The sequence below is a fragment of the Chaetodon trifascialis genome, chromosome 9, assembly GCF_039877785.1.
Source record: "Chaetodon trifascialis isolate fChaTrf1 chromosome 9, fChaTrf1.hap1, whole genome shotgun sequence".
Lineage (NCBI taxonomy): Eukaryota > Metazoa > Chordata > Actinopteri > Chaetodontiformes > Chaetodontidae > Chaetodon > Chaetodon trifascialis.
This window is the reverse complement of record NC_092064.1, coordinates 21,226,986-21,250,098: the sequence shown is the minus strand read 5'-3', so window position 1 is coordinate 21,250,098 and position 23,113 is coordinate 21,226,986. Positions and strand designations below refer to the sequence as shown.

The window sequence follows — 23,113 nt, the reverse complement described above, 5'->3', positions numbered from 1 at the left end:
GCGATAAATAATGCAGCACGGCCCATTTTCTTGTCTCTGATTAATTCTTTTTCCCAGAGTCTGTCTGTGTCATCAGAGTCCCATTATTTTCTGCAGCTCTCACCACAATGCAGAGGACACATTAGGAGCCGATGTGAGTTTGGATTAATTCCTGTAATATGATAAATAATGGAATAATTCATATGATAAATGGCTTGAGAGCCAAAGTTGATAATGAAATGATGAAGCTGATAAATAAATGTCACAATTTAGCATTTGCCCTTCTGTCCTACTGACATTTGCAAGAACCAGAGAAACCACCTTCATTTATTGTCTAAAATCATTTTAAGTGCAACAGACTGCAGTTGTAGCTTTAAAGCTGCACTTAAAATGTTTTTATATCAACAATGGATCAATTTAATATGAATAGGGTCATTCGTTGTTATGAGGCTCCAGAGAGGCATCACCCAACTCTACCCAACCTCATCTTTCGGCTCTTTTTTTTTTTGGTTTTATGGCCCAGCGTGTGAGGTTCGACTCTTTTTACTGACTCCAGTTTGTCTCTCACTAAAGAGAGTCACTCCAGTCACCCAGAGCTTTGTGAATCCCCAACTGGCCCCTGTGCTCACAGGACATGCACGCCAGAGACTTCCCCCAGCTGTGTCAGCTAACTTCTGGTTTAGCCCTCTGCTTAGTTCAGTGGGATAGAATATTTTAATCTTGTGGCTCCTCTTGATTTTCCAGGCATTGCTGAACCTGTTTGATCAAATTCTGATAGTAAAAAGAGTCATTATATGTGGAAAAAATGCTTTTTGGGCCAGGTACTGTTCCTCGTAGGTGAGTGAGTGACTTGTGCAGCCCGAGTCAGACCTTTGGCTCCGGGTTCAGAGGGTTAGCGTGGCGGAAACCAAAATCAGATGTAAAACAAGAGGAAATGTTGGACTTAAATTCATCAAGTTGACAGAAACACACGTCCAAACAAATGCTAATGTTGTGTCTGCTGAATGCGTAATATGCACGTGTTGCTATTTCAACTTTAAATGGTGCGAATATGTTAGTGTTAGCTTGTTCAGCCAGCCCCGAGAGGCAACCCCCCCCCCCCCAAAAAAAACCTGCTTTAAACAATTATACCATGTAAATTGTGTCATTCAGGAAAAACAAACACTCGAGTTAATTTCACTTGTGACTGCTTTGTTGTATTTTAGTGGCTTCACATACCATTATTCATGTCAGATGTTCACATCAGTAATCCCCTGTACTTTGCATAAATACAAGTGTAGAAGCTTTGTGCTTTACAAGGTCACCTCTGCAAACCATTAGTCTCTGCGAAACCTAAGCAGATCTATCAATTATTCTAGACTAGACTCATTACTATTGCAAGCAAATTGCTGGAGACGGCAAGAAATAGCAGTTACCTGGACTCCAGTTCTTTGTATTTGCACAACCCTGCAATAGACCTTTAGTTTACCGTAACCATGAGCTGATCCTTCTCAGGGTGCTGTGATGGTCGTGATAAACCAATAGTGAAGTCTGTTAGAGGCAAGATCCTGTAGGAATTAGTTTCCCCAAGATTTAAGTTTTATTTACATGACTGCTTGTTTCTCTTCACACGTACTCCATTGTGCTCTCAACATGGCAGGTTCTATGACCATTAGTGTATTCATTTGTCATGCACCTTGGGAATACACAGGGCTCAGGATCATGTGCTTATATTTGTGTGTGTGTGTGTGTGTGTGTGTGTATAATACTCTCCCTGGAGTGAGCATCTATGACTCAAAGAACTCTCTGAATATTGAGAACAAAATCTGTGTCAATGCTAAGCCTCTCCTCAGGACAGATAGCCTCTTAACAAGTACTCTGCTCGGTGTGTGTTCTTTTAAGTACACTTAAATATGTGTTTTGGATCATTGAGAGGTTTGACTTTAGCTGTCTTTGAAGATAATCATCCATGTCCTCTCAGAACAGGCATTTTTCGATTATTGTGTACATGTATGTGTGTGTGTGTGTGTGTGTGTGTGTGTGTGTGTGTGTGTGTGCATGCTCCTGTGTGTCCTTATAAGGATAGAAAGATTACAAATGTCCTACAATTCAAGAGCATTTTGCTTTTTCTCATTTTTCCAAGGGCCCAATAAACTGTTTCAGTTTTAACCCCCCAAGACTTTGAGAGATTAGGTTCACTCACCAGATTGTCCATGCTTGTTTTCTAACATGGTTTTGATTTCATGCAGAAAATAACAAATCTGATTACATGCATTTATACATTTATATATTTAATTGCAGGATACAGTCACCTCTTTTCACGTATCATTTGTGTGTGGTTCAAAAATGTAAGAAGTGAATAGTTCAGGTAATAGTCAGTGTTCTTTGCTGTTGAGTTTATTTTCTTTATTGATCCAAAACATGTGCCATGGAGACCCTGAGCAGAGCTGCACGCCATTAGTTAGATAATTGTTTGAAGGATTAAGATCGGAGTTATGGTACATTAAAGGCTTGTAGTCACACACACGGTACGGTGTCTGTCTGTTCATACAGTTTCTCTTCAGTGTTTGTGTCTGCTGCTCTAAACTGTGAATTCCCAGCAGGTTGAGGAGTTAAAGGTCAAAGAGGTGTGTTATTCCTTGTAATACACACTTCCCTTTTAGCAGTTTGAAAGTGCACATTTTGAGTTGTTGACGGATATCTTAAACCTCCCCTAGCTGCAAGCAGTAGTGTGGCCTGGTGTTATGTAACAGATCAATGCAGCATCCTAAATCTTTGTAAGCTGCTTTTGTATGTATGCGTGTTCATATGTGTTTAGTGCTGTGCCACTATTTACTTACTCATGGGAAGTACTAACAGTTGTGTAATGTCTTCTGTTACTCTTTTCTGATTCAAGGTGATTTTATTTTGCATTTATAGAGTAAGAATCTATAACAGACTGCATTACAAACTAACTTTGGAAGATGTGGGCATTTAAAAGACAGGGACCAAGCTGTTTTGGAGCTCCATATGTCCCCCAGTTTTATGGAGGTACAGTATTAAAGCACTGGTTCCCATTAGATATAATTTAAGGAAGGATTTGGATTTGGACTCAATAGCAGACACGCAGACAGGGAGTAAGGGTAAAATAGGAATTTATTTGAATTGATAATGAAAGGAGACTCCAGGTGTACAGGAAACTATTAGCTGGGAAGTCCTGAGAACAGCAGGTGAGGCACGAGGTACTGAGGTGGAGAGCAGTTGAGAGATACACTGGAGCGCACTGAGCAAAAAGAAAAAAGACACAGGAGATCAAGCACTGGTAACTCACACGAGAGAAACAAAACTAAATACGGACTCGCAGGTAGCACTAGTAAAAACAAACAGAAGCAGAAACAAACAAACCGAGACCTCTGCAGTCCACCGTCTTTATACAGTGCTTGATCGCGATGAGTCTCAGCTGTGTTGGAGCCAGCTCCCAGCCACCTGGAGGACCACACCCAGCCTCTGCTGACAGAGGACACACAGGAAGCAAAGCCCCACACCTCTCCACAGTACACAAGAAAATAACTGAATTTCCACCACAGATGATGTGTCATTCCTATGGGAAATGTGCAATTACTCCTGAGCACTGAAGGCTGCTCATATCGTCCTCAAAAGTTTGCTTATCAGTCATCACATCTCATCATAAATTGCCTATATATAAAGGCGCGCACTTTCTCTCACCTTTACCTAAAGAAGACGCTTGAAGCATTAGCAGTCACGATAAAAGGAAGTGAGAACAAACAAGCAGCGTGCAAGCATTTCTTCTTTCATTGTTTTTTTAAATGATGGCTAAAAATGTCTATTGGCAGACTTAACCTGATCTATGTGACATTAAGGAAGAGAATAAGAGCCGCTAGTGTTTTATATAATTGAAACAGGCAATTCACTCTTCAATGATCCGTGTCTCTGACGCACTGTGCTTGAACTGATATTCAAGAGAGTCGTGAAGAGAGTGGGACTCACTTTAGGTATATAAAAAAACAGGCGCACCCTCTGATGGTAAGATATTGTTCTGTGTCTGGATGCCTGAATACCTTACAGCCAAGATAGTACCCAGTGAAATCTATTGATCAAATACGAACATACCTTCACATGATTTGATAAAGTGTTTGCGTTTTAGGCTCATTGTGTGCTGTAAAGACACTACCGGTTCACAATATGGCCATATTGCATGCATACATGCATGCATGCATAGCCAAACATTTGCACAGACACAAGCGTTCATTGCACGCTCCACTAATGAGGATGGAAATCTCGCTCTCTGCTGTCATCTGCGTCTGTATCCCTGCCACCAGCTGTCAGAAAAAGTAAAAAGTTTGAAGTTTCATCTTTTATCCTCTCAATGCTGGACAGTTCCAGGCAATCAAACACAAAGTCACTTCTCACCATCATTTCAGTCCCTCTGTTCTCTTCAGAACACTCCACCATTATTTTACTTTTCCTCCCACGCTTTTGGTTATTTCAGGCAACCTTCACCTAAAGATAACTACCTAAAATTGAGCATACGGTGTACATGCATGCTGCACACTGCAGCACAACAGTGCACTGCAGGAGTACAGTATTTAAACACTAATGTCAACAACAACACCCTGCTTTCTTTTATAATTTAGGGTGAATCAATATTTTAGATTATCACTGCAAGATTAAAACACAACACATTTTGTGCGGCCTGTAATGTAGCTTCCACCTGCCTCAGCACGAGGTGGAGACTTTTTCAGGAACAGCCTACAGGCCCTCTGTGAAACTTAGAGGCACACATGAGCTCTGTCTCCCTTTAGAAGATCTCCCTCTTTCTCCCCTCTCTCCGTTGCTCTCAGCAGCAGGTCAGTGGGTAACAGAAAAGCAGCCCTGTGCGTTCACACAGTAGCATCTCTGTTGCAGTTTGGACTCTGACCCACATCAGCTGCCGGCTGCTCCGCTAATTGTGCGACACTGTGACACTTTGCCTCGCTTCTTCCTGAGAAAAGACAAATAAAGCCAGGCACCTGTTCCCTTTGTGCTGTAATATAGTGCTCCACTGACTCCAGTTTGTTTGTTTCTTCGTCTGCAGTGGAGCGATGCATGAGTGTGATGCAGTCCGGGACACAGATGGTAAAGCTGAAGGCAGGATCCAAAGGGCTGGTGAGACTCTTCTACCTGGATGATCATCGCTCCTGCATTCGCTGGAAGCCCTCACGCAAGAGTGAGAAGGCCAAGAGTGAGTATGCATGGGCACACACACACACACACACACACACACACACACACACACACACACACACACACACACACACACACACACACACACGCAGGCACTGTCTCCTGCCGTCTGTCATATGATAGTGCTACAGTTTATTAACATCCTGATAGCACTTAAAGGATGTTTTTCTTTATTTCAATCATTCAAAATAATTCAATTATTCTACATTGAGTTGGTTTGTAGAGGGGCAAAAAACGCAAGGAGTCAGCAACAAAACCCGAGGTCTGACAACCTTATTTGGAAGAGAAAACTAAGGCAAATGTTAAAATCAGCATCTATCACACTGTGCAGACTGACTGCCTCATCTAACTTTGACCCATCGCACTTTCCATAGTCTTGTGCTCACACTTTTTCTGGACAACGACAACCAAGACTCCTGGAAATTGTGTTTACATCTCATTTGAGAAAGAATTAAATTTTTATCAACATTAACTAAAGAAATTAGAGTCACCGAATGTATTGGCAATGAATTGCATTTGTTTTCCCCTAAAATGTTCTTGCAAAACAATACGTGCTTGCAGCATCAACAACATTGTTACATTTTTTATGGTTATGTCGAGTCCTGCACATTGTTGGTCTGATTTCCCAACTGGACTTCATTGCAGTAACTTTGGCGAGTGTAATGTTTTCATTACCCTAGAAATGCCAGAAATGTTGGCCAAAGCTCCAAAAATAATTAACAATGAACTGGATTTATTCTTTAAACTTACATAATGATACTAATGCTCTTATTTTTTTCCCATCTAAGTGCCACAAAGTGCTTTGCAGATTGTCTGCCTTTTTTTCCTCGAATGTCGTTTGAATTTCTAAAATCTGAGTCAGACACACTCCTCTGCCTCTGAGGGAATTATCATTTTATATTTCATGTCCCCCACAAAGCATCATTGTCACTTTTTCCCCTTCTAGTTTTATGTATCAACCTACTGAAGCATTCATCTGTCTATGGACCTGTCCTTACATGTGTATAAGTGTGTGTGTGTGTGTGTGTGTGTGTGTGTGTGTGTGTGTGTATGCGTGCATTAGATAAGCCTCTTAGATCCTCTCCATTGACACGATTAAGAGAAACACACAACAGCTGCCCAGTTCTTTCCTTGAATGTGTGTGTGTGTGTGTGTGTGTGTGTGTGTGTGTGTGTGTGTGTGTGTGTGTGTGTGTTATCTGTCTGAGCAGGATCAAAATAAGGCTGCCATATTGTTACTTTCAGTCAGAGCAGAATTGCTGAGATGAGATTATGTAAAGGGGGAGAGACGTGAGGGTAATGGGGAAACAGACATGGTAAAATCATCATGTCAATAATTCCTTAATCAATTAATTAAACATAATGCTGTTTCCCAAGACATTAAGGTTGGTTGTTCTGAGGAAAACACATTAGTGCATTGATGAGGCCGTCATTGATGAATTATTTTAATTGACACCTTTAACAGCGTGTTAATGAGACAGAGACAGACAGAGCATATGTGTGAATGTAGGACAGGACATCGTTTACTGCAGGCTGTTTCTCTCTCCTAACAAAGAATCACAGATAGCTCAGTTTATGCTCCAATCTCATTAGACCGTGATACATTCTGAAGCCTTCAGGAACTTCTCTGAGTACTTTTACACACGACGGAGAAAAGCGGAGAAAGTGCGGAGCTTGCATAATTTTGTTCACGCCTATTTTTCAGAGAGCTACTGCAGATTTTTTAATAATTTACACTGATTATTCTACCTGCTTAGTTCTATAAACACTTAGCTGCAGAATTAAAGGATGAGGCTAGTGTAACTCTTTTACTTTTGTCAACAAATCGTAGGAAATGTCCAAAACCAACAATGTTTAATTTGTCTCTCACTTCAGACATATAGTTGAAAGGCATTCTATGCAGCATTTTACTAAAAAGCATGTATAAACTCATGCAAAGTAATCCCTCTCAGTTGTCACTGATGGCCCAGTGGGTAGTGGGTATGTAGCCCCCAGCTATTAACAGTGTACAGGGTGTGAGGTGGGGACCTTTAAAATGTAGTGACCATGACTACATGGTTATCAAGTGTAAATTTGATGTCATACATTGTTTTGTAGACTGCTGTTTTGATTTTGGTGTCAGAAATGATCATATTTGAGCGAGGGGGTGGGGCTGGGGAGGACATGCATTGCTTTACCTCGGTAGCAAATCGTCAATCATGTCAGAGTAAAAACAATCTTAAGCATATTCTGCTTCATCATCTATTTTGAATAGGATCATAATTTTCAAAATGAACATTGTGCTGTATTGAAGAAAACCTGAAGCTAGCGATTGAGACCATAAACTCATCAGGAAGCTATTTACTGAGGTAATAAATCAAGTGATATTTTTCTCACTCCCTCATAAGCTTCCATACAATAGGGCTCACTTTGCAGCCAGGGGAGTCGCCCCCTGCTGGCCATTAGAAAGAAAGCAGGTTTAAGGCATTTCTGTATTGCTTCACATTTCAGTCTGAGAAGCTCCATCCACTATTTACACAGTCTGTGGGGCACGAGTGTCTCTCTCCTCTCTATCTGTGTTAAAGAGCTACAGGTCTGTGTGTCTGTTTGACCAAGGGCAGGGCTGAGCCACACACACACACACACACACACACACACACACACACAGAGTTGAGGGGCCGCAGCGGACAAGATGAAGCTTTTGCTTTGGCTGCATTCACATAAAATCCAGCAATGCAGCAACTTCCCGCAGGGTTGTGGGAAAGTGGGGGTGTGTATATTTGTGCTTTAGAGAGTAGCCATTGTGAAACAATTAGAAAAATTAAATTTTATGTCTGATTCACTGTTAAGGCGGCTTCCTCTCTTCACTCTCTCTTTGCTTGTTAGGTCTGGGAGGAGGGGCCCACATTGACTGGCGTGTTTCAAACAACAACAGGCAGATCTTGCATAGCATGCCTTTACCTTTTGTCAAAGACCCAGTGATTTTCTAAAGCAGCTGACCACTGTAGCTTTGCCAATGGTAACCAAACAGGAGTAAATCACATGCATTAATACACATTTGGTGTTCAAGTGAGTTTTTACACCAATGGGGTTGTGTGTGTAGGAGCTCATGAATGTGTTTTTAATGACAGCAATGAAGGTCACTGGTTAAGAGGCATTTACTACAACAAACTTCAGCTACACAGTCAATATTTATTGGTAGGATAAATTCAATGTTGGCTTTAGTCTTTCTAACAGAATACCACCAGTCTCATCGTTTAAGCTGCAATTAACTAGAGACAGAAATCATTAATGATTCCTGCATTTTATTGTTCACTCTAATCAAACTGCTTTCTTTCCCACCCTGCCTCCTCTTTCCATCAGTCACCATCGATTCGCTGTACAAAGTGACAGAGGGCGGTCAATCAGACATCTTCCATCGGCATGCAGACGGCAGCTTTGACCCGGCCTGCTGTTTCACAGTGTACCATGGAAACCACATGGAGTCCCTCGACCTGGTGACTTCAAATGCAGAAGAAGCCAGAACCTGGATAACTGGCCTCCGCTATCTGATGGCCGGGATCAGTGATGAAGACTCGCTGGCCAAGCGGCAGCGTACTCACGACCAATATCCTTTAAACAAAGAGCTTAGAGATTTTTTATCGCTTATGTCACTCATCAAATATGCAGCACTACTAGAGCACAAGTGACATATTATTGTTATATTTTGACATATTTTTGTTATATTTCCATTCACCTCTAGCCCAGCACTCTTGGATAGAGTCTGGGGTATTTGTACTCATATAGTACACATGAAACACAAGTATTCTCCTTAATGTGTGTGTGTGACGTGGCTGAAGCAGACGTTTGAGGAGGCTGATAAGAACGGAGATGGACTCTTGAACATCGAAGAGATCTACCAACTTCTCCACAAGCTCAATGTCAATCTGCCGCGCAGGAAGGTCAAACAAATGTTTCAGGTATTTCAGTCCCTGTCATCTTTATTTAAGCTAATAGGTTGCTAATCATACACCTAAACAACCATGCAGACTCAAAAAGACAATCACTATTTTACATCTTACAGCTTCGCTAACTTGCATTTTGAGGCATCAGAAAAGAAACTTATTACCAAAACATTCACACACATATATCAAGCCCTCTGCTAAATAAAAGAGAGCTTTGCTTTCATTTAAACACATTAAATTCCTTTTGCATAAATATTTTAGATCGCTGACATCACATTACTCTTGCATTTTTTATTTTTACGTGCATTTGTGTTATTCAAATAAATGTGCAAGGAATATTTCATATGTTCATAGACCAGAGAGCCACTTTTAGAGGAAAAGGATGCAGCAGTGTGAGGAGAGGGCCGCTTCAATTTTTAAAGCAGAAGTCACATTTAGTAATGTCAGGGTCTTACTGGCTTCTCTAATGCGGGTTATGGCGTGCAGTAACACAGCGTGGCGTTAAATGACACTGACCATATTCACTTCACAGCGTCTGAAATAATTGGAAACGTGAGTGCTACGCTGCAAAAACAATTACAGGAAGGTTTGATTCACACCTAGAAAAAATAGGCTGCCACAGGGCCCTAGACTCCTCCAGGTGGCCTCAAAACTTCACTACTCAGATTATTTTAAGAGTAACCCTGTTTCAAAATCTAGTTTAAAGACTTTAATAATTTTAGCTTGTAATGAACTTGCACAATGCGTCTTCCTAAGCCGATTTGTGCTTGTGGGGATGGGAGCGATATGCAACACGCTAACAGGCTTATTTATATATCATAAAATAGTAATCCAAGCCTTTTATTAATGCTCCTAACTGCAGCAGGTTTCAAATATATCTCATCTTAAAACTCATCACATTTGATAAAACTATCCAACACACTGTCCCCTGAAAGCCTCCTCGTCTCCACCCCCATAGTTTAGGGTTGATTTCAAAGTGTTTATCTCTTCATAATGGGCTAATTAGTAATTTTGCAGCATAAAATAATCCATCTTTGGGTTTAGCTCACATAGGAAACGCCATTAATTTATCTCCTTCCACTTAAGAGCTGGCAGACAACAGCATGGCCATCTGAACAGCTCGCCCAGTTGCTTAAAATACCATGAAAGTCTTTGTTTTCTGTCCATGCATTTCTGATGAAGACCATCACAGCGATTTATCCTGCTGGTTGTGTGTGGATTCTGTCTGTGATCGAGTCCCCGATGCACATAGTGAGCTCATTATGGGAGTGTGATGGAAGCATTAGCTGGTATTATTAGATTTGGTGTGGAGTCAGTGAGATCCAGGTAATATGAGACGCTGGATCCCGGCGAGCACATGGGGCGAGGTGGCAGGACAGAACGAGCAGCGAGCCGTGCTGTATGCGACCTCAGGCAACATGTCATGAGATATGAGGTTAGGGGAGAAAAAAACTGGTTGCAGAGGTAATGTGTTTTTTGTCAGGAAGACTGGTACAGCGTGTGCACCTGTGTGTGAATTTGTGTTTGTATCTGCGTGAAAGAAAAGTGACAAGAGATGGAGAGAAAAAAGATGAAGCAGCTGTGCTCTTGTGCACACTTGATGTTACACCATGCATGCGTTGACCAATATATTGACATAGATGATACTGGCTTATGGCTTACAGTCATTTGGGCCATATATTACGAGCAGATAATCAGACTGAGTTTCCATTATGTTTCACTTGCCTCATTCAGTCTGAATTTATTTTAGCTGATTTTTTGTTTGGAGGGAAGGTCAGTTTGTGTTTGCGCATTGAACAGTATGATGACATGTGGCTATCTTCATCACTACATCGACCTCCTCTTGTAGGATTGGATGCTCACATTCAGACATATCGTGAAAAGAAGCTACAGTGAAGTAGATTTCAAACGCCTCATAGGTTGCATTTTTATATAATGTGCTGAGCTGTGGAGGTACATAGATTCACAGATGGGAAGAACTCTGCAAAGCCCAATGTGTCACCTTCAACAGCAGCTTTATTAGTAGTGACAGACACACCATCAGCACAGAGTAAACCCATCCTTGCATCCACACTGGGGAGGATGGCATCAGTAGAACATACAGCTTCACTCAGTGAGTGAAGTGTGGAAACAGTGGAATCAGTGGACCACAGTAACACCATAAACAATGCAGGCGCACACATAACATGAAACTTAAAGAAATCCACAAGTCCTAGAGGAGAATAATGAATATAATGGCTATTTTTTTCTTAATTCGTTAATGTATATTTATGGTTACTGTCATCATTGATTATTATGTTTTTTGTTCTACCTTAGATTATTTATTAAGATAAGATAAGACTTTATTCCACGCTAGGGAAATTCACCTGTTATAGCAGGAGGATGAAAAAGGAGAGCTAGAAAAACAAGTAGAAGAAAATCAAAATAAAAATAGAAGGCTATGTGCATAATATACAAAGAGTTTAAAAATAAATAATGTTGATATTATTCAATAAATATTAATACATATTAGCCAAATTTTAGGGCTTTATGGTAAAATTGTTTCTGGGTTGTGTTTATGTAAAAGAAGTTATTATTTTACGGACAGATCTGTTATGGCCTCCCAAAATTTAGTAAGGACGAGCTCTCATTAGCATTCCTGTCACATTTTCCACTTAAAAACATATCACTACTTGTGTTCAGTTTTTAAAGCAGAGTGTGTGAATCTGCTGCGAGCCATGATTCTTGTTTTTCTACTTTTGCCGTAACCATCAAAAATTAAGAGCTTGAGATGTGTCACCGATCACACATCACTTCCTCACCCCCACAGGAAGCGGACACGGACGATCAGCAGGGCACCCTGACATACGAGGAGTTCTCCGTCTTCTACAGGATGATGTCTCTGAGACGGGACCTCTTCCTCCTGATGATGGCGTACAGTGACAGGAAGGACCACCTGACCGCGGAGGAGCTGGCCAACTTCCTGCGCAACGAGCAGAAGGTGAGAGGTCACACTGGTTTCGGGTTAGAGCCAATGAAATGCTCAGATGATGATGTGAAACATGGCACATTTTTTTATGATCAGGTGTCCAAACTACTGTCTCTCAAATCAGCCATTTCAGTTTGAGACGCGGCCACAGAAAAGATGATGATCGAAATTCCTGTTCTTCCTCTGCTTAGTCTAACATGTAACTGCCTTTGTCTCAGCTGTCTGCCCAGAGGAATCTCTGCTCCACTAAGCGAATCTATCACTCCCAAAATTGGTTTGTCTCATGGGTGCCCTTTCATTGCTGTCTGCAGTTTTTTCTTTGCTGCTTTTTGTCAGGGGTTTTTCTTTGTGTTTCTGACACGCTCTTTTCTTTCTTACACAGCAATGGTGTCATTTCTCATCATGCTGTATTTACCGTCTCCTGCCCGTGATGATCCATATTTATGCCGCTCTCTGACTGTCTCGTTTGCGTGACATGGCTGACAATTAGATTAATAGCAACTCGAATGTGTGACAAAAATGGGAAAACATTCTGACATCATCTAGCATTTACACTGGGATTAGCTATTTATTTGATACAAAGAGTCTAAACAGGATCTTTAAGTGGGTTATGTTTGTCTTTTTTTTTTTCCATAGATGACCAATGTGACTCCAGAGTATGTTGCAGAGATCATTGACAAGTTTGAGGTGTCTGATGAGAATAAACAACGAGGTGTGATGGGGATTGAAGGTAACTTTTTCCGGTTTCTCTTTCTTCTTTCACTTTCTTTCATTTTCACTCTGTGAAGTCTTTCCTTTTTTCATCTTGGGCTCAGCCATTCTTTCTCTTTTCCCCTCCCTGTAGCTGTCATGCCAAACCATTAGTTTGCAAATGACTGTGATTTTGATTGATTGCTTACCGTCCTCTGAAAACAGGCCTCAAGAGCAGGTATTAATAGTTTATGCCATTGAGAGTTTTTCGAGAGGTGTCAGCCTGCACGAGAAGAATCACATTGTGTGGTTTGTGATTGTGGCTGGTGCATAAAATTAATGCTATTTGTTCACACTGTTGTATACACTGAATGGTAAATGGTGCGCAAAGTGTGATTTATGATGAACATGTTGATTAAAACAAGCTTGTTTTTTTTATCATTCTGTAATGCTAACAGCTATGCCCAGCAATGCATTTACAAGACACCATGAATTCAAGCCAAACAAGCATGACAAGTTCATAAAAATATGTAATATGAAACTGTAGAAATGAGAAAAAATGCTATATAATAAGCCGTTTTTTTAACCTTTTGTCCAGGTTTTGCTACAAACTTAGCAAACTTAAACACATCAAAATGAAGCAACCTTTCCAGTTTTGATCATCTGTGCGCCACAGTGTTGTTGTTGAGCCATTTCATTGAAAACTGACATCATAGCGTGTTCAGTACAAAAGAAAATGGGCCTCTGCACTTCACACAGCTTGTGAATATTTATGAATCTGCCAACCTCAAAGATCTTTGTCTTGCGGTAAAGTGAGACGTTACATATGATTCTGGAAAACTTTAATGTTCACATGTGTCCCTGGTTTTGCTTTAACAATGAAAAGCACATAGTCACTTTAAAATTAAATAAATATTCAAAAGTAATTAACAAAAATAAGCACTGTTTTCATTTACCACTTCAACTGATGTGTGGTGTATATCAAACCTCAAAAGAAAATCTTAAACCCTGATGAGTGGCTGAAAAGACCAAATAATGACCGTAAACGTTTTGGCTCATTGTCTTTGGCAAGCGTTCATCTCTGAGTGTCATTTTAAGTAACGCGACATATGACTGAAGGGTGAACTTGAGGGAGCAGAAAGAGTGAAGACTGAGGAGGGTAGCTGGGGTGATGAAGATGGAAGTCAGAATGAAGGGGGTGGGAAAGAGAAAATGGGACTGTGACAGAAATGAGAGGAGTGAATATGGGGAGAGGAGATGAGAGGGAGAGGAGGAGGGGTGAGACTAATCTTGTTGTTTGAGGCATGAAGGCTAACACTGTGTGTGTCTGACTGATCAGACCAGTAGGCCTGATGTGTCGCCTGCAGGGCAGAGATGTGTGTGTTTAAACAGGCCCTGTGCACAGATACGACAGACGTGTACAAATGGATTCACATTCATATGTTTTTACAGTGTGATGAGCTGCAGTGTTTGTTCTCTTTGTATCCTTGTGACTGTAAACAGTATTCAGTGTATACAGTCCAGATCTGGATTTAGCCATCATGGCTCCATGACGAGATTGCATGTCCCGTCTGATCACGGACTTCCCATAGCAAAAATCTTTCCAATATTTGCATCACATTTTTCCATTTCTCCTCCCTCCTCCACATTAATGTGACCTGCTTTCTAGCTTATCTCCTGCTCTTGGTATTCCTGTCTCATTTTCATCCCTCCTATCTGGATGAAAGGATGCTTTTTTCCTTCTCTCCCAGCGCTCTTCATGCCATCCCACCTTAAATAAAGATGGATGTGTGAAATATATACACCAGTGGTGCTTTGAAACCGCAGCGCTCTGGCTTGAAACCGCAGTGCTCTGGTTTGACTGTGCTTGTCTGTCATTCTTTGGTTTTTTCCTGGAAATCAAACTGCTGATGAAGAGCGATATTGTAGCTGTCACTGTTAGGAGCTGTTAGAACATGCATGATATGCAGGATATTCAAAAACAGGCAACACTGGTTTCTGTAAATGCATGCAGTGGTTAGAATACTTTGCTGTGTTGTACCATGACTTCTGCAGCTGACTTCTTTACTTCTGCATCTGCATATGCTAATTAACAACGCCAAAAAACTGCAGTCATGCTAGTGGCTCTAGTGCACTTGAGATACGTTGCAAGATAAGTGAAAACTCCTGCGACCTGCTCAGTCAAAATAATTTGGGCAACATAAATATGCATAAAATTTCACGAGTGAGATGTCTTGTTGAAACTTTCCACCAAAAAACAGAATGATGACACTACGGGAAAAATCTGAGGATCTTCAAAGTCAGCAGGATTCATCCCCTGAGTGCCATGAATGAAAGTTTCATGGAAGTCCATGACTCTCGTTCGGATATTTGAGTCTGGATCAAAGAGGCGCACTGACCAACAGACCTGAAGCATTACCATCCACAGAACTATGCTGCTCGTATGGCTGAAAACAAATGATCCCTGTGCATCATAATCCATGCAACTGAAACAAAGCAAAAATCTTGTTTTGATTCTAATTGATTTTCCCCACACATTTGTATTTCCTCCAGGTTTTACAAGTTTAATGCGCAGTCCAACGTGTGACATTTTCAACCCTTTGCACCATGAGGTGAATCAAGACATGGAGCAGCCCCTGTGTAATTACTTCATCGCCTCCTCTCATAACACATACCTGACCGGAGACCAGCTCCTCTCCCACTCCAAGACCGACATGTATGCCTGGGTGCTGCAGTCTGGCTGCCGCTGCGTAGAAGGTAAACACCCGTCTGCATTCATATGGACAAGGCTAATCTTCCCAGTAGGAGAAGCATGGCTGGAATTAATGCAGACGTTTCAGTTTCCTGGTCCTGGACTTGTGCATGCTGGCTCACTATCACATCGTCATGGTTTACTGGGACATCTGAATACAACAGAGCCATGGTTAATGTTATTAATAACGCGTGCTTTTCTTGCTTTGACATATCGACGTGTCTGCTGTGAAAAAAGCCATTTTTGATTGGACAAGCTCACTCTTATGAGTCCTTGTAATTGCAACAAACTATCTTTCACCCTTATCAAATTGTCTCACTCTGCTTTGCGCTGTAGGTGTAATAAAACACACTGTTGGGATGTTTTAATGGATGTTTATAGCTTAGCAATTTGAAACATTTTCATGCCTCCATGCCGCCGATAGTCGTGGCTGGAGGCATTATGTCTTGAGGTTGTCTGTCATCCGCCAGTCTGTCCAATTCTCGTTAACCTGACATCTCAGGAAAGCCTTGAGAGAATTTCTTCAAATTTGGCACAAAAACCCAAGGATGGACTGATCAGATTTTGGTGGTCAAAGGTCAGTGTGACCTTACAAAACATGCTTTTGACCATAACTTAAGAATTCATCTTAATTCTGGAAAATTTTACTCAAATGATAAAGTGATGACACTGCTTCACTGTGACTTCATAATGATCTGCAAAAACACTTCTCTGGCCATTAATGAGGAACAGAAGGCCAGATTGTGACCTTATTTCACATTTGGTCAGATACTGATTTGGTGACACTTATCTTGGGTGTCCAACTCAAAACTGCTGATTGTATCTTTTGTGCTGCTGAGTTGAAGATGTATGTGAAGCATCCATGTTTTAGAATGCCACAAGCTCATTGGTTCTACTCATATTGAGCTTCAGGTGATGCTAAGTACCTTTTTACTAACTTTAGTCCCTTAGATAAATACACAACACCCATTTTGCTCTGTATATATTTGGAAATAAATCAGAAACAGGCCCACAGATGCAGACACAGTGAATCTCACAATGCACAAATTTTGCACCTGCTATTACTTGAACATTACTTTTATTCACACCCAGAATAATTCAGTGCAGCGTTGAAGATGCACCAGCGTGCAGAGAATGCAGAATAGTTGAGTGTAAGAGCTGGGACATTAAGTCCAGATGAAATGAACTGTCTTTCTGATTTTCACAGTAACATTATGCAGTTTTTTTATTCATGCATCATTTCCCTGGTTTGCTTTTTTTCCCCCTGCAGTGGACTGTTGGGATGGTCCTGATGGAGAGCCCATGGTCCAACACGGCTACACTCTGACCTCCAAGATACCGTTCAAGCTTGTCATAGAGACCATCAATAAATATGCCTTCATAAATAACCAGTGAGTCAAAGCTCCCTATAGCATGAGTGTGTGCGTGTGTGATTGCATGTGAGTGTTTGCGGCATTTTATGGAAACTAGACACTTCCATTATGCCATGGGTATTGTACTGGGAGAAAATGGTCCAGAATGCCAAATTGAAATGCTGTTTTACTTATTACTTCTCCAGTTTGTTCACACGTATGAATCTGACTGAAACATCATTTCTGTAGAGCTAATAATGTTCTTTGCTGCCGCACTAACGGCACATTTGTCCAAGTGCACGCACACAGATTGTATTATTGACTGCATACTGTCCTCTTATGATTTATTATGTTGCTTTAATGTCCACTGTGGAGTGAGATATAAGAGTACTTCTCATGCTGCAATGATGAAATAACTACGAAAGGTTTCCCCACAAGATTTAACAAGAAAGTTGCAACATTTAGACAGCCAGGTTTGTGTTTTCAGAGAACACTGTGATTCCTGGCAGTAATTAGCACCTATTACTGAGCCATCTGCTAAGCAGCATCTTCTCTGGCTCCCCGAGGAGCTTTGTTTGTCTCTGCTGGGTCCAACAATACCCAAACAAAGTGGTGAATGATGCAGCTTCCTGCTGCCATGTTGGCTCACTTTAACATCTATTGCAGCTCCTTATGATTATGGCACCTGTTTTAGTAAACCATTTATTTTATTCAAGGATTCAGTCAGTATTGGAGTAGATTTTGTGATGTAATTAATTGAGAAACATGTATGTACAGCTGGAAATGGCTTGTTGGAAGCTTCTTTAAAATTCTGAAGGTTCTGCATCTTATTTGCTAGCTGTCAATCTCAATTTTAGCAACTGATTTGCAACTGTTATTTGTCTTAAAGGAATTGGCTTTATTGCCAAGAGTTGTTAAATAATAAGATTGAGACAACTCTCAACTCTGTCCATAAAATATCAAGATACCGCCAGCAGCTGGTTAGCTTAGCTTAACACAAACCCCAAAAGAGCCACAAATCATTGTTTTTGCTTGCTCTTTGGTTTTTGCGCAGATTAAACAAACCATTAGTGAGCTTTAGAAGTGCCGCTGGCTGGATTTTGTTGCCTGTAGACAGATCCAGACCAGCAGTTTCCCCCTGTTTCTGTCTCTATGCTAAGTTAAGCTAACAACTTGCTGCCTTAAGTTTCATATTTAACAAACAGATGAAAGTGGTATTGATCGTCTTATCATATTCTGGACAGGAAATGTAATATAAATATAATATAATATAAGATAAGATAAGCTTTATGTGTATAGCCCCTTTCATACAGGAAAGGAAACAACACACCTGTGTAATTTCAGAACATGGATGGAAAATTCCTGTGGAAACCCTGTTAATGGCTGCCTCTTGTAACCTCCTTTTACCTCTTTTTAATTCATTTGTAGTTTTTTGCAGTTTAGAGCTAAATTTTTTAAGCAAAACTGGCAAATATTAATTGGTTAATCTTCTTTATTGTGTGGATTTGCCCTCTGCCCTCTGTGATAGTGAGCTGCAGACCACGGGATACTGCGACAGGCACTTTTTTTCATTGTTTTCCAGCCTTTCATCAGCCAAACAATCAGTCTGTTAATTGAGAAAATAATTGGCAGATTAATGTATCATGAAAGTAACTGTTGGTGGCAGCCCAACTGCAAGCATAGCTCTTCTTTTATTTATTCATTTTGCCATTTTTCCTAAATAATTTTAGCCAGCCAGTCTTTTCGCTCCTGTGGGGAACTTGGCTAAAGATTGCTGTATTCCTCTGCAAATTAAATATAAAACCAAAAGGTTCAATGTAACCTTCCAGAAGAAAATATTCAAACTCGCTAATCAGGAAATACCTTCATATGCTCATAATCTCATACCATAATAATTAGAAATCTGTAATAAAGCTGACAGTGAGAGCAGGTGAATAAATTGAACGTCCCGTGCGTTACAGCTCTCTCTCTTTTACATTGAGCTGATATTTTATCATCAGTGCCACCTGTTAATATGACTAATGGTCCCTGGGCTGTACTGAAATGGAGCAAGTCTTTGCTCTCTCCCACAACACACACACACACACACACACACACACACACACACACACACACACACACACACACACACACACACACACACACACACACACACACACACACACACACACACACACACACACATTATACAGCTCATTGAGCTGCTGCATTGTTTCACCTGAGAGGAGCTCCTGGATGTCAGTGTCTGTATGTCAGAAAGAAATGAGTCCAGATGTTACTCTGTCTCTTTTTGTATTAGGCACAGGACCTGTTTGTGAGCGTAAGACTGTGTGTGTGTGCGTGTGTGAGTCTGTGTTTTGGGGATCAGAGCTAGAGTTGAGAGCTGGGCTGCGTCCCCTGAGGGAGAGCTGTCAGTCTGACAAACCTGACATTTGAGCTGTGCTGCCGTGTGGCCACAAGTCATTTCACCTTTCCTAAATGAAAAAACAGACATACACACACACACACACACACACACACACACACACACACACACACACACACACACACACACACACACACACACACACACACGCCACGCCACAGAGGTGTTTATGCAGCTGTACTTTCACTTTTTACCTCCTCACTGTTCTGCTGACTGGAATTGAGAAATGGAAGTTTTCACATTTTCTAAGTAATGGCAGGTGTAAATTATGGAAACCTGAATATGTATGTTGATTTTTTTTTCTTTTTTTTTGCTTTCAGGTTCCCAGTAATTCTCTCCATAGAAAACCACTGTAGTATCCAGCAGCAGAAGAAGATTGCTCAGTACCTGCGAGAAATCTTTGCTGACAAACTGGATGTGGGAAATCTCCTGAGCAGAGACTCCAAAACATTACCCAGTCCTCACAGCCTGAGGGGCAAGATACTCATCAAAGTAAGGACAAATCTATGGGTGGATGGATGGATGGTGGGCTGTCAGTCTGTGGTTTTAAATGAATAAATAAATTGCCCCATCAGTTAGAGGAAATCAAACACACGGCTCTTACTTCAGTGAGGAAAGCAGTGTGCTTGTTATCTCTCCATATTTGTCTTCATGTGTGTTGCTGTGGTGAGGATGGGGAGAGGTGGGAGGCACTGCAAGGCAGCTAATTAATGCCCATAAACAGAAGAGGAGAAGGAGGAAGAGGAGAAAAGAAGGGGCAAAGTATGCCATTGTTTTAATCATAGAGGGGAAAGGAGAGAAGATGCTGAAATATGATAACTGAGCCACAGATTGTTGGTTTTTGTTCTATTATAACACACACACACACACACACACACACACACACACACACACACACACACACACACACACGAACAGAGGCACACACAGACGCGGTGACTCAGCGGGGGCTGTTAAACTATTCATTTTTTAAATTGCTGCTCATCACAGCAATTCTGCGACTGACCGCGATGAATAGATGAATATTTAAAGGTGCTGAAATTCCATGAAAAATATGCACTGCTACCCCGCAGAGTTTATGCAGAATTATAATCCACCTTTTATTTCTAAAATCCCCGTTTAAGACAAAACGGCATTTTTGTTTATCTCATTTTAAAAACTTAGTAATCTTTTTTAACTCAATATGATACTTTTCCCTAAAAGATTAACAAAGTCTTTCATCAACTTAAGTCCCCACAGTTGTCACACGTATTTAGTCCTCAAAACATCCCATACACACATTCAGACTAATCTGTTTCTCCAAAGGTCTTCTGGTTAATGTTAATGCTTTTCACATTGTTTTTGTTTACAGTCGTTTACAGGAAGTCAAGGTGAAGGTTGGGTGTAAAATTATCAAAGGTGAAAAGTGTTTTGTTTCAACCATAATATTCTCGGCTCAAAAACACACTTAATTGATTTATCAGCTTGATACATCATGACTTTCCACTGCTTCTTGACATTAGTCTCACAGACTCCATCTATAAACATGGTTAAATAAAAGGATTTCCTTGTGCTCTGCATTTGTTCCATTTCCTTCCGAAATCCCAAATAAGTCTGTCTCTGTTTTATAGCAGTTCCTTGGTCTGTGAGTAACCTTTTGGCAAACAAAAGGACGCATAGCCCATTAAATATATAAACAGTAAATATTTCCTTATTTTGTGTAACAATGCTTCATAGTCATTTTTGTAAGCACTAATTAAAAGTTTGCGATTCTATCCATCGACATGTCACTTTAAAGTATGTGCGTTATCTGAAGACAGAGTATGTCTAGCCTTCACAAGCTTGTCTCTTTGCAGAACCTACTGTTGCTGTCACAAAAGGCAGGGCAGGTGAGCAGCAAGACGATCTGTGAAACATGGCTGACATGATCATCCTCGGAAAAAAAAAAAAAAAAAAGAAATCCCGACATGTTTTTTTTTTTAATATCAGCTCTCACTTTGACGGCTTCAGACCCAGGAGATCCTTATCCACCAGCACAGCGCAGTTATTCATACAAAGAAACAGAGAGGGAGACAGAGGAAAGGCTTTCAGCATTTATTGGATTTTTGCTATAAGATCCAGATGAAATTGACTTTATCTGTAAAGTGAAGAAAGCCTACATTGTTCCTTGGGAAAAGGTGCTCTGGCTTTGTCCCTCCCCCAGTCAGATATCCTAAAAAAGTGAAAGAGCATTATTGATTGTCCATAAAGCCCTTTAGTCCTCTCTAACAGGTTTCCTCCATTTCTTTCCTCCCCCTCTCTGCACTCCTTTGAGAGCATTTTACTGCTCTCCATCCCCCAGTAGAGTGAGAGGCAAGACGAGATAAAAAGAAGAAATGGCGAAAGGGTTTTTGACTGTCACCGAGAGCAGGCACAGAGGGGACAGACTTGTGCGGTTGAAACGAGGGCGGTGATGTCAGTGTCACTGAAAGACTCGCTGTACTGTAGGAAGCTCAGAGTCTGGCAATGATTTTAGAAGAAGCTTAGAAAATCTTGACTCCCACTCACTCCTTCAGAATGGCTCGCTGATGGGCTTCCACTCTGCTGAAAGGGCTGCTCAGGGAGCTTCTCTCTGCAGCTGATTGTACTATTTATGTGTGTGTGTGTGTGTGTGTGTGTGTGTGTGTGTGTGTGTATAAGTATTTGTTTCATGGCCTCCTCTGTGCTTATGTGTGGCACACACTATGGATTTTGAAAGACTTTAACGTGTATTTTTAAGGTATGTATATAGGCTTGTGTGCAGTTACGTGAATGTCTGAGGGAAACGTATTGCATCCTGCTGTGTTATTCTTGGAGGTGCAACCTGTGTGGGCGTTCTAACGTATAAAATCAAGGATGTGTGCTGCATTTAATACATATGCATGGGTGAAACATATATTTGTCACTCTCCTCCCATCTCTTTGTCCGTCTTCTCTCTATCCAGGGGAAGCGTCTGCCTGCCTATCTGTCTGCAGACGCTGAGGAAGGGGAGGTGTCTGATGATGACAGTGCAGATGAAATTGAGGATGACTTCAAGCTTAAGAGCAGTAATGTAAGACTGATGAATGTTACTATAAATATGTGCACACAAATATGCACAAAGAGTCGGGTTAACCCCAAGCATTTTCAGCCATTAATTCTGATCTTTTACTTATTTACATTGTAAGCCATTATTATCAGTTATATGTACTGGCAAAGTAACAGTGGCTCAGGATGACCGTTTCCATTTAAAGCAGTGCAAAACAGCTGTAACATATCATTTTATATCGTTTCAGAACTCTCATTCCTATTTTACTATTTGCCATTGAAACCAGAATAGCAATTTTAAGCGAAACGCGTCGTCCCAAAAATTCAAACATTTTGATCAATAAGGCAGATATTATAAATGGATGTTGCAAAACTTTGCTTTTCAACTTCGTAGTTTTACCTTTTCCCTTTGAAAAATAATGATTTCAAAGCAATTTAATTGAACCTCTTCTGCCTTTCTCTGCGACTGCTGTCCGTCTCTCTGTCTGGGCTGCTTTCCTTTGTGGCTCTGTTTGTGCTTTAACTGAGGCTTAATGAGTTCATTCAGAAAATAGGGCAGCAACAGCATCATGTCATGAAAAAATGACTTTATAGTTTAGACTGGCAGAGACTAATGCTAAAGAAAATCCCCGTCCTCTGTATACAGGGACCACAAAGAGACGTCAGATAATGGGATCTTAATAGCATTGTTGTGCTTGATATAATGACTGCAGTAATTGGGTAGTGGTACATCATCATTATTGCAGTGATGTTTTGGAATAATCAATGTTTAATGGTGCAGATATGATGTTAAGTCAAT

At 40.8% G+C, this 23,113-nt stretch overlaps 1 protein-coding gene across 4 annotated transcripts in view; it reads left to right on the top strand.

Annotated features, from left to right (window-relative positions):
- Positions 1-23,113, top strand: part of plch1 (phospholipase C, eta 1) — a 49,193-nt gene that overhangs the window by 9,708 nt on the left and 16,372 nt on the right. For all 4 annotated transcript variants that reach the window (XM_070970590.1, XM_070970589.1, XM_070970591.1 and 1 more), the window contains exons 2-10: positions 5,033-5,179; positions 8,523-8,766; positions 8,989-9,118; positions 11,913-12,083; positions 12,708-12,801; positions 15,315-15,518; positions 16,784-16,904; positions 19,611-19,782; positions 22,232-22,339. In XM_070970590.1, coding sequence (XP_070826691.1) covers positions 5,033-5,179; positions 8,523-8,766; positions 8,989-9,118; positions 11,913-12,083; positions 12,708-12,801; positions 15,315-15,518; positions 16,784-16,904; positions 19,611-19,782; positions 22,232-22,339 — 1,391 coding nt within the window. The remainder of the gene's footprint in view (positions 1-5,032; positions 5,180-8,522; positions 8,767-8,988; positions 9,119-11,912; positions 12,084-12,707; positions 12,802-15,314; positions 15,519-16,783; positions 16,905-19,610; positions 19,783-22,231; positions 22,340-23,113) is intronic.